Genomic DNA, 20,022 nt, shown 5'->3' on the forward strand with positions numbered 1-20,022 from the left:
AATGCTTAACGTGGTTGACAAGGCCCAGCAGGAGCTTGGTGATGGGCACTTGTCAGTTAATGCCACAGCCTGGCCACTGGTCTGGGCAGCAAACTACTGAAGATGTGCAGCAGATAACCTCTTGACTCCTGCAGTATGCCTCAACTAAGCCACTAACTCAATTCAGCGGGTGCATGGTCTTCTCTTATTTAGCAAAAGTAAAATCCTAATAGGAAACCTTCTTTCCAGTTTGAAGCTGGGAGTGCTGTGAAGAATAAACTGATTTTAAAAGGGTCTCTGGTTTTATGTCTATTTTCTCAATCTTTCTGTAAACCTCAAACTATTCTTAAAAAAAAAAAAATTTTCAATTTTAAAAAGAGTGGTTTCCAGATGATTTGTGTGCCAAACACCACAACAACCAAACAAATCAATTCTAAATTATGTTAAATGTCTTCACCACTCCTCTCCATAATGATGTACGCTGACACTCTTGCCCTGAGGCAAGAGTGTATTGGGAACTGTCACTGGTAGGGTGACCAATATGGATCATTTGTTCAGAACTTTCCCAATTTCAGCAATGAAATTCCCAAGCTCTGGGAAACCCTTCAGTTCTAGGTCACCCAACAATCAGGAAAGTTAGGTGTCAGATAAAGCCCTAGTCCCTTTCTACCTTTAGCCTCGTTTCCTTACAACTACCACCTCCCATCTGGACAGACCACACACCCCAAGGTCCTGCTTATGTGCCCCTCCATCACCACATGCCGACTCCTGGCCATCCTTAGGGACTCTGCTCTAACGTCACCTCCTCCAGAAGCTTCCAAGAAGGGATCCCCCAGAACCCTGGGCCTCCTTTGATCCCAGCACTTGACACACTGTACAGTCACTGGCTCCTCAGCTGTCTCCCCACCAGCCTGCAGACTCTCTCAGGGAATGAGCTGTTCTGTACCCAAGATGTTTATTACCAGAGCCAAGTGAAGTACAGCAAGAGCAAGCACAGGGGTGGCTACTAGTTGTTTATGGCACTTTTTCCCAAGTAACGTTGGGATCTTCTAAGCCCCACACCAATCACATATCACCAGGTTCTTGAGGCTGTAATAGGGATTACACAGATCAGGCTGATCCAGGGCAGACAGCTCTGGTTTCCAGCGACCTAAACAATGCACCTGGACAGTTCTCAGGATACTGCAAAGGAACCTGAGACCCTCTGAGCTCCCAGGCATGGTGGCTGGTCAGCAAAGGTGCTTCACTGGCGATGGGACTCAGCTGAGTCAAGTTTCCCCAAACTAACAACCAGAAGTTTTATTCAGAAAGCCAGTGTAACAAGTGCAATCTCTAGAGTCAAACATGGCTTTCACACTCTTCAGCTGTTGTCACCTTGAGGCAAGTGACTTAAGCTCCTTGAACCTTAGTTTCCACTTCTATAAAATGGAAACAATAAATTCCTATAACTCATAGACTTGTGAGGACTGAAGGAAATATCACATGGGAAGTCCTTAGCAAGCAACTGGCACAGAATAAAAGCATTCAATAAATATTAAAATAACTTAAAAGGGCTAGAGTCAGGCAGAGTTAGGGGAGTCTTCAGTACCTGGGTGCTGGCAGGAGGCCCAACCGCCTGGATAAACACATTCCCCTTCTCAGCCCACTTGATAAATTCCTAAAATCCTTAAGCCACTCCTTTTCCTTGCCAGCTGCCCTTCCATTAAAGACTCCTGATTGCCGACCAACCCCCATCCCTGTCCTGAACCTCTTTCCTCTCCTCAGCTTCTCTCCCCACCACCTCTAAAATCATCCTGTCCCCCACTCTTCAGGACCCACAAACATTCATTAAATGCCTGTTCCGTACTAGAAACGTCACAGCTGAAAATCATAGCTCTCTCCCTTCCCCAGGATCAAATGGAAAGCCCCCATCTAATTCCCCTCTGGCTCATCCCTGCCACAGACCCCAACTTCCCTCTAGTTCCCTGCCATCAGGGGACCCCATCCTTCTTACCTCCCTCAGGTGCTCCCTCTGGACACTGCCTGTTTCTTACAGCCAGAGGCTTGCCCACTCCTCTCCGGGCAACCCTACCAGTCCTCCCTGAAGTCACTGCCTCTGATTTGCTCAGTCTTCAGTCAGTACCCACTGAGCTCCTACTGTGTGTGTGTGGGGGGGGGGGGGTGGGGCGGCAGTGCTAACTGCTAGGTATACAACTGTGAACAAACCAAGCAGTCTCTGCCCTCCTGCAAATTCCAGTTTAATAGAGACAGAAAAGAGGTTAAAAAAACAAATGGGATAATGGCAGGAATGCAAGGAATGACATCAGGTCAAAGGTCTAACAGGAAGGAGTTGTGGGAGGGAGAGCACTTGAGGTGGGGTGGTCTGGGAAGACCTTAGGGGGCTGAACACACAGTCACCGACTTCGGCCACCTGCTTCCTGGCCATACTGGCTTCGTGGCTTTCCACGCACGACAGCACTGAATCCTTACACGATGTACACCAGGCCCATTTGCTGATGGGGGCTGGGTGCTCAGAGATGTGAAATAATTCGTCCAAGGTGACACAGCCACTAAGTGGTGGGCTCAGAGGGGACGCAGGTCTGACCCGGGCCAGCTCCGGACCTTTGCACTCCCGCTTCTCCCACAGCTCTGGCCAGGTGATACTTTGTTCTTTAATGACCGGCACTTGTGCGTGTCCTGGGCCGCTTGTTCCTTCTCTCGCCCAACCAGCCCTCAAAACCCTCCCAGGAAGCCAGGGCTGCCTCTCGACTCCTGGGACGACTGGGGAAACTGAGGCTGAGCACGTCCACCCCCCCAGGTCCGGGCCTGGGACCCCGGGGGGTGCCGCCTAGCAAGCCCCATCCCGCGAAGCTCCTGGCCCCCGTCCCCCGCCCCGAACCGAGCCCGCGTCCGCGAGCCGGAACCTCCCCGGGCACTTGACGGGTGCGACTCCAGAGGCTGGAGACTGGCCCAAGGTCACGCGGCCAGGAGCGGCGGGGTCAGGGTTCGCACCCGGCGCCCGGACGAGTCCTCGCGCTCCACCGCAGGACCCGGCGCCGCCCGCCGCTCTCGCCCCGCCGGCGCCCGCCGCCCCGAGCCCCGGCCCGGAGCCCGCCACGCGGCCTCGGCCCGCCCCCCGCACACTCACTTGAGGTGGTCCAAGGAGTGGATGTTGCGGGAGGACTTGCCGTGGCCCCCGCCCACCCAGCTCCGCGAGCGGCCAAACATGTCGGCGGCCCCGGCCCGTCGCTCTCCTCACGGTCTCATGCTCGACCAGCCGAGCGGCCGAGTGCCCGCGGCGGCAGCACAAGTGGAAGAGGCAGCGGCGGAGGTGGTGGTGGCGGGACGGCCAACCACCTTCCTCCCCGGCCCACAGCCCCGCACTGACATTCAGCCGGAACCGGCCGTTCGACCGCCGCGCTTTACGGCCGCCGCCGCGAGGGACGCTGGGAATTGCAGTTCGCCCGCGAGGCCCCCGGCGACAGGACTCCGCGAACGGACTACAAGGCCCGGCATACATCATGCGGCCTCCGCGAGAGGCGGAGCGAGAGGAAGAGAGGCTGCAGCACGGCCCGGGTAGGCGGAGCCTTGAGGAGGAGCCAGATGTAGATACGTGAAAAGTCCCTGCCTTATTAACCAGTATAACTTTACGATAAGAAGATTAGCTATTGCATGGTGCATACTATGGGCCCCTGTTCTAAGTGCTTTAAGTATGTTATTTAATTGTCACTATTACTATACTCACTATACTACTATTTTCCCCATTTTTATCATCCAGGAACCTTGAGTCACAGATTGACTTGCCCTAGGGCAAACAGTAAATGTGTTGCATGATCAGCATTCAAGCTCAGGTTTCTATAATCTCCATGCTCCGATACACCAAAGCTGCACCAAATCCTTAACGGCTTTATTTGTTCTCAGAACCTTTTCCTTTTTCTACTTCAGGTTAAGTAGTATATGTTGAAAGCTATACAAGCAACAATGTACCCAAACTGAACATCCTGTACTTTCAAAGGATATCTCCGGTCTTCACTCCAAATTCATGCAATCTCCCAAACTAACACATCAAAAACAAAAAGGAAACAACAATTTGCTACATAAGCCAAAATATATCTAAATTTCTCCACTGAATTGAAAATGGGAGACTGGGTGGAAGCAAGATTTCCCTTTTCACTATCCACCTAGTCATCCATTTCTACCCTCATAGTTATTTAAGTCCTATAGCATTCCATTAACTGTGTTCTCCCCAATGCCAATAAGAGTTTCGGTACACAGTAGGTGTTCAATAAATAATAGCAGTGTATGAATGGATGGTTTGTTTTGTCTCCTGGAACTGGAGGGATGGAGAACAGTGCAGGGCCAGTAGTTCGTCTGGAATTTGATGTAGAGGGAGTGAAACAAAGTCATGGAGTGAAAAGAGCATGCTCTGGCCTCGAAACAAACACACCCAGGGCCAGCAGCTTCAGGGTCTCTCCATTTCTCTTGGCCTGGGCTTCCCCCTCTGTAAAATGGAGGGGCAACTTGTCTGAGTTCAATTAAGCAATATATGTAAAGCACCCAGCTCGGTGTGGCTTAGATTTAAAGGCTCATTGAACTGCTTTGGAAGATGCTTTAGGCAAAATCAGTCTCAGGATGGCTATAATCTGTTGCCTCTGAGCAGGGAAATGGGTGGGAGACTCACTTTTCTGTGTACTCACTAGTCGTTTGTAAACACAGTTTATAAAGTAAAAGGAAACAATAAGTACTGGCTGAAGGTTTGACCTCCTTGGGACTCTCCTCACCCAGGTGTCCCTAAAATCCTAAAATGAAATTCCTGGCCTGGCCAGGGGCAGATCTCCCGGCAGCAGAATTTGGAGAGGTGAGGGTGCACTGATTGGAAAAAAAAAAAAAAAAAAAGCTAACACACACACACACACACACACACACACACACACCCCTGCATCGTGGGAATGTTCGAGATCTGTGGAACTGATCCCCCCCACCCCACCGTCGCCTCCTTTTAAACTGCGGAAACTGAGTCCCAAGGGGGCGAGGCGCCATACCCAAGTCCAGCAAGGTGCAGAGAGAATCCGCGATTCACTCCAGCCTTTACAGTCTGGCGACACGTCCAAGTTGGGCTGTGTGCAGCCCCCTCCCTGTGTCACTCCCCGGACCCCCAGAGCCAAGCTCGTCTGAAAGTGGAGCGCAGCCCGGGCGCAGGAGAGACGCTCCGCGGCGAGCGCCCGGAGGGGCGGGGCGGAGAGGTGCCCGCCCCCGGCGGCTCGGGCCAATGAGCGCGGCCGCTGAGCGGGCCAATGAGCGCAGGGCCGCTCGGGGGGCGGTGCTCGGAGCGCGACCCGGGGAGCGACGCGGCGGCCGCAGCCATGGGCGCTGAGCCTGCGGGGGCCCCGGGGGGGCGCGAGGAACGGCTGCGGCGCGCGCGAGAGTCGGCAGCCGGGACGGGCCCCCGACGCTGAGCCGCGGTGGGGGTCGCGCTGGCGCTTCGAGGGCCTGTGAGCACGAACGCAGCGCACCGAAGGAACCGGGCGGTCGCTGGCCACTTCGGGGGGCCCGGCCTCGCCGCCCGGCGGGTCCAGAGAGCCGTGTGGTCACTTCTGGAGGGTGCGGTGACCCCGTCCGGCACGTTTCCGGGATCCAGGCGCGTCCGCTCCGGCCGCCGCGCGTTCCTGGAGGCCACCTGGGGTCCAGCGCCGCCTCGGTCGAGCCCCGGGGCGCCCCTGGATGGCTGAGCTGCCCCCTCGCCGGCCGCCCGGGCGCCGCAGCGGCTGAGGTCGCTGGGATCGCCCGGCCGCCGCCGCCCTCGCCGCCCCCTGCATGCCCGGCGCGCGGGTCGCAGCCCACCTGGACTCTCTGGGGCCCCTGGTGTCCTACGTGCAGCCGCCGCTGCTGCCCTCTATGTTCTACGTGGGCCTGTTCTTCGTCAATGTGCTGATCCTGTACTACGCCTTCCTCATGGAGTACATCGTCCTCAACGTGGGCCTCGTCTTCCTGCCCGAGGACTTGGACCAAGCGCTCGTGGACCTCGGCGTGCTCTCTGACCCCGGCTCCGGCCTCTACGATACCGACTCGGAGCTCGACGTCTTCGATGGATACTTGGAGTAGGGTGGACTACTCTTCCCCTCTCCCCTCCATGATCCGCCACCCTCGGCCGGGACCAGCCGCCCAGATCATGCCCTCGCTCCTGCTTGGAGCTGTCTGGACCCGGATGGGACCCCAGGAGGAGCCCCTCCGAGGCCTGTAAGTGCCCTCGGGGTGAGGGTGGGTTGGGACAGGGAGGAGGCATTCCCAGGCCTCTGACTCCTCTGTCCACTTCCTTCAGGTCTAGCTGAATGTTAGGAATGGCTGGACGTCTCTTGGGCCCTCAGTTGGGGCCAGAAAGCTTCCCCCAGGGAAAAGGAGAGCTGCTGAAGAGGGAGGGGACCCTAAGTTACATTTTGGGTAGCTATGGAAGTCACCCCCAGAGCCTGGGGAAAGAGCCTGTGGACCCAAGTCCATCTGAAGCAGAGCTGTCGCTCCTCCCCCCAGCCTCTGCCTGTCTTGATGATGACCTTGGCATTTGGGGGATTCTCACTAGTCCTGGGAGGATAGACTAGGGGTAGAGACCAAGGCACTGACCCCTTCCCACTGTGGCCCCTTGAGGGACTGGGTGGGGATTAAGTGCAGGGTCCCCCAGGCCAAGGCTGTGAGAAGACGCCTTCAGCCAAGGACTCTGTACTTCCTTTTGGCCTTGGGTTTGCTGCTGTTTTGGAGTCAGGTTTCAGGGTGTCCCAGCTTGTCAGCTCTGCAGCTGAAATCTGCAGGGGCTGCCAGTTTTGCAGGCTGCCTTCACAGAGCAGGCAGGCTGGGGGCTGGTGCTGGAGCTGCTTTGTCTGCAGTGTTCGCAGGTCCTCAAGGACTCTTAAGGAACCACAGGATTGTTGCACTGAGGTGTTAAAAGTCCTGCCTCTGGGCTTAGCCAGGGAGCTTTGAGCCCAGCCCAGGTTGCATGTTAGAGGTAGAGAAATGAAGGTACACGGAGGACTAAGACCCACCAGAATCACCCAACAAGGCAGCTGGAGTAGGGGGAGGGAAGGAGAGAAAAAGAACACACATGTGTACTAAGAAGGCTGTCAGGGTCCCTGGGGAGGGGCTGCCTCATGGGGCAGACAGGAACTCTGAGTCCTGAGTCCTGGGGCTAAATGATGCTGGAGTTCTCCTGGGCACGGGTTTGAGTGGCAGTGAGCGGGGGTGCTGAGATGTTGGGCAGGGGCTTTTTTTAGAAAGCAGACACTGGTGCCACTCACCCCAAGCAGGCAGTCTTCTCCTCTCCGGGGCTGACCATAGTCAGGGTCTCTTGTCACTTCCAGATGCCCAGCAGACTACCAGAGGCTGGGTAATGTAACGTATTTATTCCTCACAGTTCTTGTTAAGGGCACTAAACCTGCTCCCAGGACTTCCCTCATGACTAACCCACCTCCCAAAGGCCCCGTGTCCTAGTACCATCATATTGAGAACAGGGTCTCAACACAGGTACATGGGAGAAAGCAAACATTGTTGTAGAGGGTGGGGCAGGACCTGCTGCAGCTGTGCCGGGAGCAGTGGGCTTACCTAAAGGGTCCAGAGTGAGGTTTCTTTGAGGAAAACTTTAGTTGAGCTAATTGAGATCCTAGCAAGAGCCAAGTGCCAGACGGGGCGTGTGCCAGCTGCTCTGCATTTCCCCAGCCTGCCTGCCTGCTTTCCATCCGTTTTTTTATTGAACAAATGCTTACTTGTTCAGTACTGTGCCTGGGGAGTGAATGCAGTGAGCAAGACAGACTCAGCCCTGGCATGCCTGGCATTTGGTGAGGAAGACTAGCAAATATCCAGACCAGGTAATGATATTTTTTTACAGAGCTCTGAGGACATGCAAGAAGGTTGTGAGCTTCCCTGTTGTGTTCACTGCTGTGTCTTTGGCACTTGCACCAGAGCCTGGCATCTGGTAGATACTCTGTGTAGACTGGTGAGGCTTAAGACTAGGCCAGGCTGCTTTAGCCAGGGGGTCAGAGAAGTCCTCTCTGAAGAGATGATACATTTAAGCCGAGCCATAATCAGTAGAAGGAGCCAGACACAAAGATCCAGAAAGAGCAATCTAGACAGAGGGAACTGCAGATACTAGGACACTGAATGGGAAGAGTTGGGAAAGAGTTGGTTTATCCAGCAACTGAAAGACCAGCACAGCCGGAGAGCAGCCCCAGGGAGGTGAGGGATGAGGAGCAGGGACCACACCACCTCCTCCGAGACCTGGGACGCCACAGCCAACATCAGTGGACAGCCATTGAAAGGTCTTAGGCAGGGTAGTTCAAAAAGATGACTGTGGCAGCTGTGGGGAGAGTGGGCTGAAGGGTAGCGCCAGCAGGAAGCCAGCTGGGGGGCTGTCAGTTGTCTAACTAGAAGTAGCAGGCTTAGATGAGGCAGGTCAGTGACTTCAGGGAAGTAGGGACTGAGAACACAATCAGGTGAGCCTTCGGGGCCCTGTGTTCGAAATCTACTGAACATGGACCGTGAACCGTATCCTCCTGGTTTTAAGCTCTTTACATGTTCATTCATTTGGCCACTCAACAAGCATTGACTCTGTGGTTCTTCTGCCAGGCTGTGTGCTAGACCCCCATGGTCCCCAAATGAATCCCTATCCCCAAGTCAAGAACTTGACTTTCATATAGTGTAATTTGGTGAAGAACATCTTATTTTATCTTCTTGCCACATCAATAGAAACACTTCCGTTTCCAAATGAAAACATTGGCATATTCTGGACTGAAAACTGAAGCCCAAATGCTTTGACATATTTTGCAGCAAATGCTGTTTGAGCAGAAACAGCAGGAGGTGTCTCTCAGGGACACCCTGCAAAGCTCTTGGAGTAACAGGGCCTGACCCCGGGAAGTGGAGGAGTCGGGGGAGAGGCTGGGAAACACCCTGGCCTGTGTTGGAAGCCACTCTCAGGACTCCCCTCTTCCCATCCCCAAACCCGAACTGACCTGGACCTCAGCTTGGGAAGCCCAGACCCAGGAGGGGCAGCCAGCCACGGGAAGGCCCTGTGGGAAAGCTGTGGAGGTCAAATGACTGACTTCCATCAGCAGAGGAACAGCAGGGGTCAGCTCTTGTGTCTCACTCGTTCCCATGTGGACACATGTTCTGCACCAGCCCAGCCAGGCAACGCCAAGGGCATGGGCCTGCCAGGCAGAGGGGCCTGGGTGGATCTCAAGGTGGAAAGGGGTACCTTCATTTGCTCCCTCCAAGTGTCTCTCTTTCTCTTACCTGTGTAGCCACGTAATTCAGGCTCTCATCACTGTGCTGAGCACCGATTTGGGGAGGCAGCATTAGGGCCAAGGTTAAGAGCCAGCACCCTGGGTTCAGAGTGCCTGGGTTCAGATCCCAGGCCTCGCTGTGACATTGGGCATGCTATTTATCCCTGCCATGTTTCCACTTCCTCTTCTATAAAACAGGCATAATGAAAAGCTGCCTGATTGTGGGGATAAGTGCTTAGACCGCCTGTATGAGTAAACAGTCCATTAACTGCTGCTATTGTTAATGGGAAGCTGTAATTAGAAGTAGGTACATATGGGCCCTTGTAGATGCATTTAAAGGGGTTTTAAACCTTACTGATGTGCATGACTGGATATTTACATCCTGTGATGAGCAGAAGAGGACTGGCTGCCTGAGCCCAGGGAAGGTCCAGAGTGGTCTACCCACACAGACCTCCACCACTGCCTTCCCGCCCGGGCCCCTTGGCGCTCTGGAGACTGGCTCTGCAGTTTTCCTAGAGGTTGATCACTGCCCAGCAGCATAAGCAGGTTATCAGAAGCTCTCTCTTTCCCAGGAGAAAGAGTGCTGCGGCTGGCCTCGGGGACCAGAAGATTCCTCCTGTCCCAGCAGCTCAGGTACAGAGGCGACTCAGCTCTATTGATTTGTCCTGGTTCCTAATGAAGGTAGTGGGTGCCTGCCAGTTCTCCTTGGGCACACAGGAGGGCTGCGAGAGGGGACTAGGGAAAGCTGCCGCCAGAGTCTGCGTGGCGTGCTGCGGCTGGGATTTGGAGCGGAGGGTAACCACCCTTGAGTCTGTAGTTTCTCAGGGCTTCCCAGGTTCCCGTGTCTCTGGGGAGAGCGGGGGACACACAACTGCCCCTTCCTGATCCACCAGCCCTCAGCCCTTGTGTGACCTGTGCTGTCAGCAGAATACCCTGGCTGGCCATGTCACTACCCAGCTCAGAAGTTCACCCCTTCCATGGGGACCAGGCACTATCAGGTTCAAGTGAAGGAGAATCCCACAGACAGATCCAAGAAACCAGGCCAGAGACTTCAGCTGTCACCCTGCAGGAAGACAGACATGGCTACAGGGAGGGAGGCACAGTCCCGGCAAGGCCAACTCCAGCCCTGTTCTGACAGGAGGCTCACCCAGAAGAGCTATGGCCACAGGGCAGGTCCATGCTGGCCACCCCTTTGGACAGGAGGAGACTATCTGGGAACAACCGAGATGCCAGGGGCCTGGCTCCTCACGGGCGGAGAGTTCAGCCAGGCCTGCTCCACCCTCAGCCCTGAGTCTGTTTTGCTAAACCATGAAAAGGAAAGCTCTTGTCACCCGTTTTTATTTCTGATTTTTCTGCCATTGTCCTTGGAACTTCTGAACGCATAGTCTGCATTTGGGAAGCCGTGACCACAAGGAAGGGACAGACCTCTTCATCCCTGTCTTGCAAGTCAAGGAGCTGAGGCCTAGAGGGGGAAGCGAGCCACCCTGCTGGCCCCGCACTGACACTGCCACTGCCACTCGGGGACCAGGAGGGCAAACACAAACTCGGATTCTGCCAGGTCGCGCACTCTCGTGTGTACTCTTGATCCCTTTTTTCTGATTTTTTCTTTAAAAACTTTATTTCAAAATAATTTCACACTTAAGCAAAGTTGCAAGAAGAACATAAAGACTCCCCACGCTCTTCACCCAGAAGCTCCGGTTAACATTTGGCTGGTGCACACCACTCACGCCTGCCCTCCCGGGCTGGTGTGTGTGTGTGTACGTCTAGTTATTTCTCTAAACCCTTTGGGAGTGCGTTTTGAATGTCATGCTCCTTTATCCCAAAATATTTTGGGGATACTGAGGGTTGAACCCAGGGCGTGCTCTCACTAGGCTCCATCCCTGGCCACCGCTCAGCAGCATTACTTAAATTTTACCATTTGTCCCAACAGGGCCCTTAAACAATGGAAGGTGGAGCTGGAGTCCAGGACCTCAGTGGTCCCAGGTGACCTTGGCTCCACTCTGGGCCCCTGCAGTCTGGCGCGCCGGCTGCCTCCCTCCCTGTGGGTCTGTCTGATGTCTGCTGGGACCCAGGTGCCCTCTTGGCGGAGTACAGGAGTGGGCATGTCTCCCTCTGCCTCCTTTGGCGGCACTGGCTGGCTGTCCTCTGGCTGGTCGTGTGCATTTTGATCACTTGGCTAAGGTGGTGTTTGCCAAGTCTCCCAACTGTCAATTTACTGTTTCTCCCTTTATAATCTATGATTTAAGATGAATTACACTAGTTTTTTAGTTTTAGTGCTCTGTTTGTAAAAAAAAAAAAAAAAAAGTCTATTTTTGTCTTTTATTTTTTGGTAGTGCAGGGGGTGGAGCTCAGTGTCCAAATATTACACCATTGATCCACACCTCCTGCCCATGTGGATTCATTTTTGAAAAATGTTTATTTCACTGTAAAGAGAAGACCATCATGACTTGGTGTTGGTAAAAAATAGGTGCCAAAGTCATTAACTTCTGGCCAAATACCCTGGCAGCTGTAGGCCTCGGGTCCGTGACCTGTTCTCTGTTGACAGGAAGGCGAGCAGCTATGAGGCAGCAGAGATGCCCACATCCGGCTGGCACTGTCTCGGAGGGTGATGAGGCTCAGCCACGGTGCAGGGACAGTGCTTGCTCACTGTGTGTGCCTGGTGCTTAAGACCATCCCCCTAAAATTGTTGCTTAGGGGCTTTGCTGTTGGGCACATCTCCCCGAGCCGAGTGATCTCTGAAGTGGGAATGGCAGTCGAACATGCCTAAGGGCTTGTGCCAGTTCGGTGGGCAGGTGACCTGTGTTTAATTGGCACTCAATAAAGGATGTGTCAGCCCAGGGGGCTCCAGCCCAGGAAGCCTTCCCCCTTTCCTTGGCACCCTTGCTTGTGGCCAGCATGGAGGAGTTCAGGCTGCCTACAACGCAGTACCCTGAGTGCCAAGTGCCCAGGTTCTTCACAGCGTGGCCTTGCAGGGCTGGGAACTCCCTGCTGGGGAGGGCTTCATTCCTGGGCTCCCTTCCTGCAGAGGGCCTGGCTGGGTGGTTGAAATAACCGCCCTCCCTCCTCCCGGCTTCACCTGAGTCACCCTGAAGCTGCCTGGGCGGGGCTCATTAGCTCCATTACACAGAGAGGGAAACTGAGGCTTGGGGAGGTTCAGGCCTCACCCCAGATGCCCAGCTATGAGGTGGCCGCGTCCCAGATATCCAGCGCCAAGAGGTGACAGAGCAGAGCCTGCGGTGCCCCAACCCTCCTGGGAACCCGTGCTTTCCCCATTTGACCAGCTCCACACCCAGTGGGGCAGCCAAGGACCTGGAGCCAGAATTAGTGGTTTAATCCTTACTGTATTTTTAGCCTTGCCTTCTGTTTACGACAGGTGATAGTGTTTTTTATCATAGTGACATAAAGGGGTTTTAAACTTGAGTTTAAAAACCCCTTGGTTTTAAAGGGTTTAAACTTTAGTTTAAAAAAGATGTGCATTGCTGGGCACAGTGGTGCACTCCTGTAATCAATCCCAGCAACTCAAGAGGCTGAAGATAGCAAGTTCAAACACAGCCTCAGCAACTTTAAGGGCTGGGATGTAGCTCATTGATCAAGTATGAAGCACCCCTGGGTTCAATCCCCAGAATCCCCCCAGGAACTACTTTGATTTAAAATCCAGGTTGAGCATCCCTGATCTGCAAACCTGAAATGCTCTGAAATCCAGAACTTTTTGAGCTGCTGCCTGTTGCTACAAGTAGAGTATTCCTCCCTGACCTCGTGTGCAGTCAAAATGCAGGTGCACTAAAAATAGCCCGTACGATTACCTTCAGACTATGTAACAGGCATATGTGAAGCATGAAGGAATTACTTTGATTCCATCCCCAAGATAACTCATTTTGTTCATGAAAATATGCCAGAATCTGAAATATGAAACACTCTAGTCCAGGCACTTGGGAGAGGGACACTCAACCTGTGCTGTAAGGTCCAGGTGATTCCTGGATTGGCAGGACTCAGGAAGGGGCGGGGAAACTCGGCCTTTCTAGAAGGCTCCCAAGTCTTGGGCAGGCACCGCCTGGAGGCACTCTGTAGACCTGGGCCGATGAACTTGACAGCAAGCATAGACATCAGAACCCAAGCTTGAGAAGTGGCCCTGATTGATCCGTGACACTGGCTTCCCCCAGGGACGTGGACCCTTGCAAAGACAGACAGTCCTCCTTTTCCGGGCCCTTGCAGCTGCCAGGGAGATGGCCAGGTCCCAACCATGTCCTTGGCAGTGACATGAGGTGAGGCCCTCTTGCTGCACTACCTACTCCCAGGACGGAGGCCCCAGATGGCCGCACAGCAGCAGAGACACGGCAGGTCATGTCTGGGTGGTGCCTTCAGCCACTAGGTTTGGCCATCCAGTACGTGTACAGTGGTAGTCCTACAAGTCAAGGTCTCCTAGCCCTGAGAGGGCTCCCTGCCGCTGTTGGGGATGAGCCCAGGAAGGGGCTGGTGCCTTGTGTGTGCTTGATGACATGGGCATTGACCCCATTTCTAGATGAGGGAATGGACCAGAGAGATTGGGTGACTGGCCTACAATAACACAGGAAGAGAGCCAGAAGTGGCCCAGACAAGCCTATTCCACAGGAGCAGCTGGTGGGCAACAGAACTGCCCAGAAGAACCCCCACCAACGTGTTCAGAGCATCGCCCCCCAGCACCCGTAAGACACAAGAATCATTTCCTAACGTAGGCCAGGTCCTCATGTAGGAGTCCTTCAGACAGATCCAGTTCCCAGTGTCATCCTGACAGAGGAGAGCCGTGAGCCGCTCTCTCGGTCCAGCCCTGGGAAACGGCCTGCAATGATGTAATGAAGGTTGCCGTTTCAGAAAGAAACCAAAAGCCAGCCGTCTGCTCCAACAGGCATTTTCTCTCTGCATTCTACCAAGAGGGTACCTTTATCTCTCATAAGCTCTGCACCTTCTCCTATTCGCCTTCCGCTGGTTTAGATCATCCAGCCTTGCCATCTCCCAGATGGTAGTGTCCGGGAGGTCCCCTCTGGTGGCCAGTCACTCAGTACTCCAGTATGATCAGAGGATCGGCGGGCCTTGACCCAGCAGACTAGTTGTGGAGTTAAAGGGGAGAATGGAGGGACTGGGGAGGGGACGAGAGAGCGAGAGGAGGGCGGGGGATACGAGAGAGACGGAGGAAAGAGACGCGTTCTCCCCCCGTGCACACGTGTGATTGCACGACCGGTGTGGCCACAGACACGAGAGGTCTGCTCCACTGTGCACAGTGAGCTGAAGTGCAGTTGCCAGGGGCGGAGAACTGCCTGGGACCCCACAGCGGCAGCTCCAGGCTGCTCTTCAGCTGCCCCCGGCTGGACCTCAAGTGCTGAGAGGAGTTTGGCATCAGACCTTAAGTTTCTAAGTTTCTTTCTTTTTGGTACTGGGGACTGAACCCAGGGGTGCTCTATCACTGAGCTGCATCCTTCCCTTTTTATTTGTTTAATCTTTTTTGGTACCACATTGAGCCCAGGGGTGCTTATCCACTGAGACACAGCCCAGCCCTTTTTTAATATTTTGTTTAGAGGCAGGGTCTCACTGGGTCACTTAGGGCCTCACTAAGTTGCGGAGGCAGGCTCTGAACTCTCATGATCCTCCTGCCTCAGCCTCCCAGCCACTGAGATTGTAAGCATGTGTCACTGTGCCCAGCTTCAGCCCTTTTTATTGAGATAGGGTCTCTCTAAATTGCTGAGGCTGGCCTTGAACTTGCAATCCTCCTGTGTCAACCTCCTGAGTTGCTGGAGTTACAGGCGTGCTCCACCATGTCCAACACGTGGGAGTTTCAAACCCTTGCAAGCCATGTGGTCTTGCACAGCTTCACGTGACAGGGCCCTGGTCCCACCTCCAAGGGTGTTTTGAGGAGTGAGTGAGCTGAGAGGATCAGAGCAGCTGCCCTCGGCCAGGGAAAGGCCGAGAGCGCCAGCCCCACGGTGGCTGTCACTGGGGTTGCCAAGGCTGTACTTGCCAGCCACAGTAACCAGGGGGTTGGTCTACTGCAGCCCAAGCTGGTGACAGGAAAGTCACCCTGTTCCCGGGACATCTCCAGCCACATGCACTGAAAGCTAGGACCACGGGTCATGTCACTCCTCAACTCTGTGTGACGTTAGGCACTTCGCGCCCTCGTCAGGCTCCTTTATTCTCAGCTGTGGAGGGGAGCCAACTGGGTCAGGGTCCCCAGGCCTCCCGTGACACCGTCATGTCCTCTGCGCTGCTGCCTGCACCAGTATTACCTGGTGGTTCTGAGTCAGCTCTTTGTAGAGTGAAAAAAGTATTTTGAAAAGAGAAGAACTTTATGATACTACAAGACATGGAGGCCTGGCCTCGTTATAACAGGCGACGGCCAGTGGATACAGTGAGAAGGAAGGGCATCGGGAGTCCCAGCCGCAGGCTGGGCAGGGCCTGCGCATGCTGGAGGGGAGCTCCTGTGACCCGTGCCGGAGCCCCTGCCTGACTCGCAGCTGTCAGGGGCTCTGCCAGGATGCTGTTCGCAGTCAGGAGGCAAGGGGTGAGGCCTCACCCGTGGTTCTGGGACCACCTGGGCCTCAGGACTGACCACAGTGGGCCTCCAGGAGGGAGAATCCAGTCACCACTGCTGCACCACCCGCCCCTGCCAGGAGACCCCAGGTTCCCCCGAGGAGAGGCCGAGCAGGTGGCCTCTGGCAGGACGGAGAGGAACTCCTGACACCGGATGGGGCCCGAGGGTGAAGGGCCTGCCCGGGTCAGCCGGAGCCAGGGAAGGCTGCTGAGCAGCGGCAGCCCGAGTTCTCAGCTGGCCTTTGGCAGAAGAGTCTAGCAGAGGATTCTCGAATCTTGGCCGATTTGGCCCCTGCCTCCTCCTCATCCCCACCTGCCCCGTTCCCACCCACAGGTGGCTCCTGACCTGCAGGGCCTCAGCTCCCCACTGGGCACCCTTCATGTGCAGCTTACCCCCGAGCTGGCCTCACGTGTCCCTCGGCTCCTTCCTGTGGTCTCGCCTGCTGCCTGGGCTGCTGTCAGTCACTGCATAGACTTTGCCTGTCACAGAGTAGGGCCGCCTGTGCTCATCACAGTGCTCGCCTCCAGCTTCTGACCCGGGCCTGGCCCGCAGGATGTCTGCCAGTATGGAGTGCTTAAAGTCTCAAGCCGGGGTTTGGGGTGTAGCTCAGAGGTGGGGCATTTGCCAGCACCACCAAAAATTAAAAATACCGGTTCAAGTGGGACAAAGTCAGGGAGTCAGAACCAGGCTCCAACACTTCTGAGCCGTCTTTCAGCAAGTGTCTTACCTTCGTTTCTCCACCTACCAGGAGGTGGATAGCGGGTGGAATGGAACGGCCGTGTAACACGCCATCTTGGCAAGCTCTCCCAGGCGCAGACTGAGATGACAGGGATTCAAGTGCAGGTTATTTTTCTGGGAGATGATCCCAGGTGGGAAGTGAGCCAGGAAAGGGAAGGAGACCAGGAAGCGATGTCATTGAGTAGGTTACCCTGTGTCCTAGCTTGGTCTTACTCCAGAACTCAGGAAGCAGAGTGAATGCAGAATGCGCCTCAGAGTTGACCAGCCTCTGGTGAGGGAGCTGGGGTGTTGATCCTGCACCTTGCAGGTCCTCCCCAGGGGAGGGCAGCTGTGGGAGACACTAGCTCTGGCAGCCTAGGGCCAAGCAGGCTGCCAGCCACCAGGCCAGGGTGCTGGGAGGGTGAGTGCAAGGAAGGATGTGGGGCCGCCACAGGCCCGCCCGGGAAGAGCTCACCAAGTGTTGCTTCCTTCCCAGAGTCGTCACAGTGGTGCAGTGCCAGCCCTGCCTCTTGCGTTGTCCAACTCTAGGCAGGTCACTGTGCTTCCGTGGGCCTCAGGGGTTTAGCCTATAAAATGATGCTTAGTTCTCAGTGGAAGCGGTTCTGTCCCTATAGGTGACCCTTGGAAATGGGGTAGGGACATTTTTAGCCATCACAATAACTGGAAGAACTGTTGGCATTTAGTGGTCACAGACAAGGGATGCTAGTAAGCAAGCCATGCCCTGAAACGGTTCCCTCACATCCAAGAATCGTCCTGCCCCACAGGCACAGTGGCACACACCTGGCTGAGGCAGGAGGAGGATGAGTGTGAGGCCTGACTCAGCAACTTGGCGAAACCCTGTTACAAAACAAAAAGGACTGGGATTCTAGCTCAGTGAGAAAGCACCCTGGGTTCAATCCCCAGGATCCTAAAAAAAATGCCCTGGCCCGATGCCAGCAGAGCCCTGCTGAAGGACACTGCACCGCGACCTAAGAGTTCTGATTGTCTGTAGAAAGAGGCCGGGAACCAGGGCAGGGCTTGTGAGAGCTCAGAGGAGGGCCTGGGAACCCCGGGAACCCCAGGAACCCCAGGTGCTGCAGAGATGCTGGGACCCGGCTGGCACAGAGCGGGGAAGGAAAGAGGGGGCCTGCCACGGGGCTGGGCCGAAGGGAGGAAGAGCCCACTTGGGCCTCCACGGAGTGCCCTGGCTGTGGCAAAGAACCTTCCTGGAGGGCGCGCCCCACCTTCCTGCAAGGTGGGAGGACTGCCAAGCCCCCCCCCCCCGCTCCTCCCCGCAGCAGCGCCCTCTCCCACAGCACTGCTCCCCCTCCTCGCCTGGGTTCTCAGGGATCATGTGAACTCATCAAGAGTTTGTCATAAAGATCACTGTAAAGTGGCCCCAGCCCGAGTCACGGGTTTCTGGTGATTCCCCGAATGGGAGTGGGGAGGAGGCGTCCCTGCCCAGCCCAGCCCTGGAGGCCTGGCAGGTTGGCCAGTGGCAGGGCAGCGCCTCCTGGCTGGCAAAGCCCCTTCTCCTCCTCAGGTCTGATCCCCTGGAAGGCTTCCTGCCAGCAAAGAGCTGCCTGACCCGCCCCAAGCCAGCAGAAGGAGACCGAGGAGGGCCAAGCCGGGGAGGCTCCCCGAAGACCTGAGCCACAGCAGAGGACCTGGCCTTGGGATGGATGTTTATGGGACGCAGCCAGAGTCTGCCGGCCCGCCCCGCGGCACCTGCTTCCCCGCTGCACCCCGGAGAGGGCACCTCCGGGCTCCTTGGACGCCAGTGGAGCCTTCAGCTGCCTGGGTTTAGCCTGAGGCTGGTCTTGGATGCAGACTGTTTAGGGAGTGGCCAGAAGCAGCAGCCCAGGAACCTGGGGACAGGGCTTGTTTTCTTGAGTTAGCAGAACCGAGACCTTGTGCTGGAGCAGGGCACAATGCTCCTCTGGCCAGAAATATATTTTTGAAAATGTGGGTGGTGTGAATACTTGATTTCTATATACCTGCAAAAGCAATACTTAGGAGGCGCACTTATTTCCATTAAAAAATGTATGCGATTCATTTCCTTGGGGGCCTGTCTGGGTTTCGTTCTTGGAGATTTGGGAAAGGGGTCCTCATGCAGAACCTGGGGTTCACAAAGGGCAGGAGGGTCGGGTGCTGGTTGGGAGATCCAGCCGTGAGCATGGTGTTCCACGTGAACAGCAGAGCTGGGTCAGCTTGCGGCTCCCTGGAGGAGCGGCAGTGACTCTCCCCTGTCTGCAGAGCACTTGGTGACTTCGAGAGCACTTTCCCACGTGCCAGGGCAGGCGAGGAGGCTGCGGGAGGGAGAGTGAGCCGAGAGGACGCAGCTGCAGCCCCCTGGTCCTCATGCAATTCGGGGAAGGAGGTGCAGAGGTGTGGGAAGAAGATGGCTGGGGCCAGGAGGCTGTGAGCACCGAGGGAGAGGCCTGGGAGAGGGGGGCTGAGAAGGTCCGAGGCACTTGCAGCCATGCTGTCACACCAAGGCACCACCTCCACTGCTAATGGGGCTCAGGGTCACCTCCAGCACACTGCACCCGTACCCCCAGAGAGACCCCCAGAGAAGCTGAGGGGCGAGTTGACATCTCAGCTCCTTCCTTCATAGGATTGTGATGATGGCAGCATCACTCCACATCTGACACAGGGAGTCACATACCTCCCCCACACACTTGGTTAGTACCCGGGGCACCGATATCATGGAGCTACATCCCCAGCCCTTATTATTTATGTAATATTTACTTAGGTACCCAGGATTGAACCCACTGAGCCACACCTCCAGCCCATTTTATTTTATTTTATTTTGAGACAGGGGCTCGCTAAGTTGCTTAGGGCCTCACTAAGTTACTGAGGCTGGCTTTGAACTTGCAGTCTTCCCGCCTCAGCCTCCTGAGCCACTGGATCGCAGGTGGGCGCCACCACGCCTGGCTGACATATTCACCTCTCAGGATGGCTTCGCGTCGATCCTAAACGTCCTCCCTGGGCTGCTGCAGCCCCACACCAGGACGCCGGGTTGGTCAGCAGAGCCCTGATGAGTGTGCGGTCCCCTTACCACTAGTCCAGCGATTTTGTGCATTTTACAGACCACCCCATCACACCTGCAGCCCTGTCCTGAGAGATGCAGAATTTGGCTAAAGTGTGAGACTCACCAGGGCGTGAAGCTTGAGCCCTCACTCATCCCTGCACGCTCAGTGTGCAGCGTAGAGTGACTCAAGCAAAGTTGTGCTGAGGAGTCTCCATTTCACAGCACCCTGCTGGGTGCAGAGTACAGTAGTGGACAAAGCGAGGGTCCCTCCCTCTGGAGTCACCCCTGGGACCAGAGCCGACGACAGAAATCAGTGCAGAAAAGGGAAAATCGTGATGGGATTGGAGGGGTCATGGGGCCTTCCTGGTGGCTTTGAGTCCTCCAGGACGAGGCGGGAATGAGACGCAGCTGCCCCAGGGAGCTGTGCGCTGGGCTCTTTCTTAATGTCTTCACCACTGGATTGTCCCATGACCCTGTGGAGAGGTACTGTGACT

The 20,022-nt window shown here is 55.5% G+C and overlaps 2 protein-coding genes across 6 annotated transcripts in view; one reads left to right on the top strand and one right to left on the bottom strand.

The window, feature by feature from the left end:
- Nucleotides 1-3,364, bottom strand: part of Clec16a (C-type lectin domain containing 16A) — a 175,711-nt gene extending 172,347 nt beyond the window's left edge. For all 4 annotated transcript variants that reach the window (XM_077106086.1, XM_077106085.1, XM_077106087.1 and 1 more), the window contains exon 1: nt 3,107-3,364. In XM_077106086.1, coding sequence (XP_076962201.1) covers nt 3,107-3,186 — 80 coding nt within the window. In that variant the 5' untranslated portion in view covers nt 3,187-3,364. The remainder of the gene's footprint in view (nt 1-3,106) is intronic.
- Nucleotides 3,365-5,291: 1,927 nt separating this feature from the next.
- On the top strand, nt 5,292-18,553 carry Dexi (Dexi homolog). 2 transcript variants are annotated; one of them, XM_077105963.1, is made up of 3 exons: nt 5,292-6,195; nt 9,791-9,851; nt 18,038-18,553. In XM_077105963.1, exon 1 carries the CDS (start codon nt 5,773-5,775, stop codon nt 6,058-6,060), a length of 288 nt encoding a protein of 95 aa, XP_076962078.1. In that variant the 5' UTR covers nt 5,292-5,772; the 3' UTR covers nt 6,061-6,195; nt 9,791-9,851; nt 18,038-18,553. The 2 variants fall into 2 exon arrangements, with proteins under 2 accessions (XP_076962078.1, XP_076962077.1); XM_077105962.1 differs by lacking the exon at nt 9,791-9,851.
- The last annotated feature ends 1,469 nt before the right edge of the window (nt 18,554-20,022 follow it).

This window comes from Callospermophilus lateralis, chromosome 19 (genome assembly GCF_048772815.1).
Source record: "Callospermophilus lateralis isolate mCalLat2 chromosome 19, mCalLat2.hap1, whole genome shotgun sequence".
Classification (NCBI taxonomy): Eukaryota; Metazoa; Chordata; class Mammalia; order Rodentia; family Sciuridae; genus Callospermophilus; species Callospermophilus lateralis.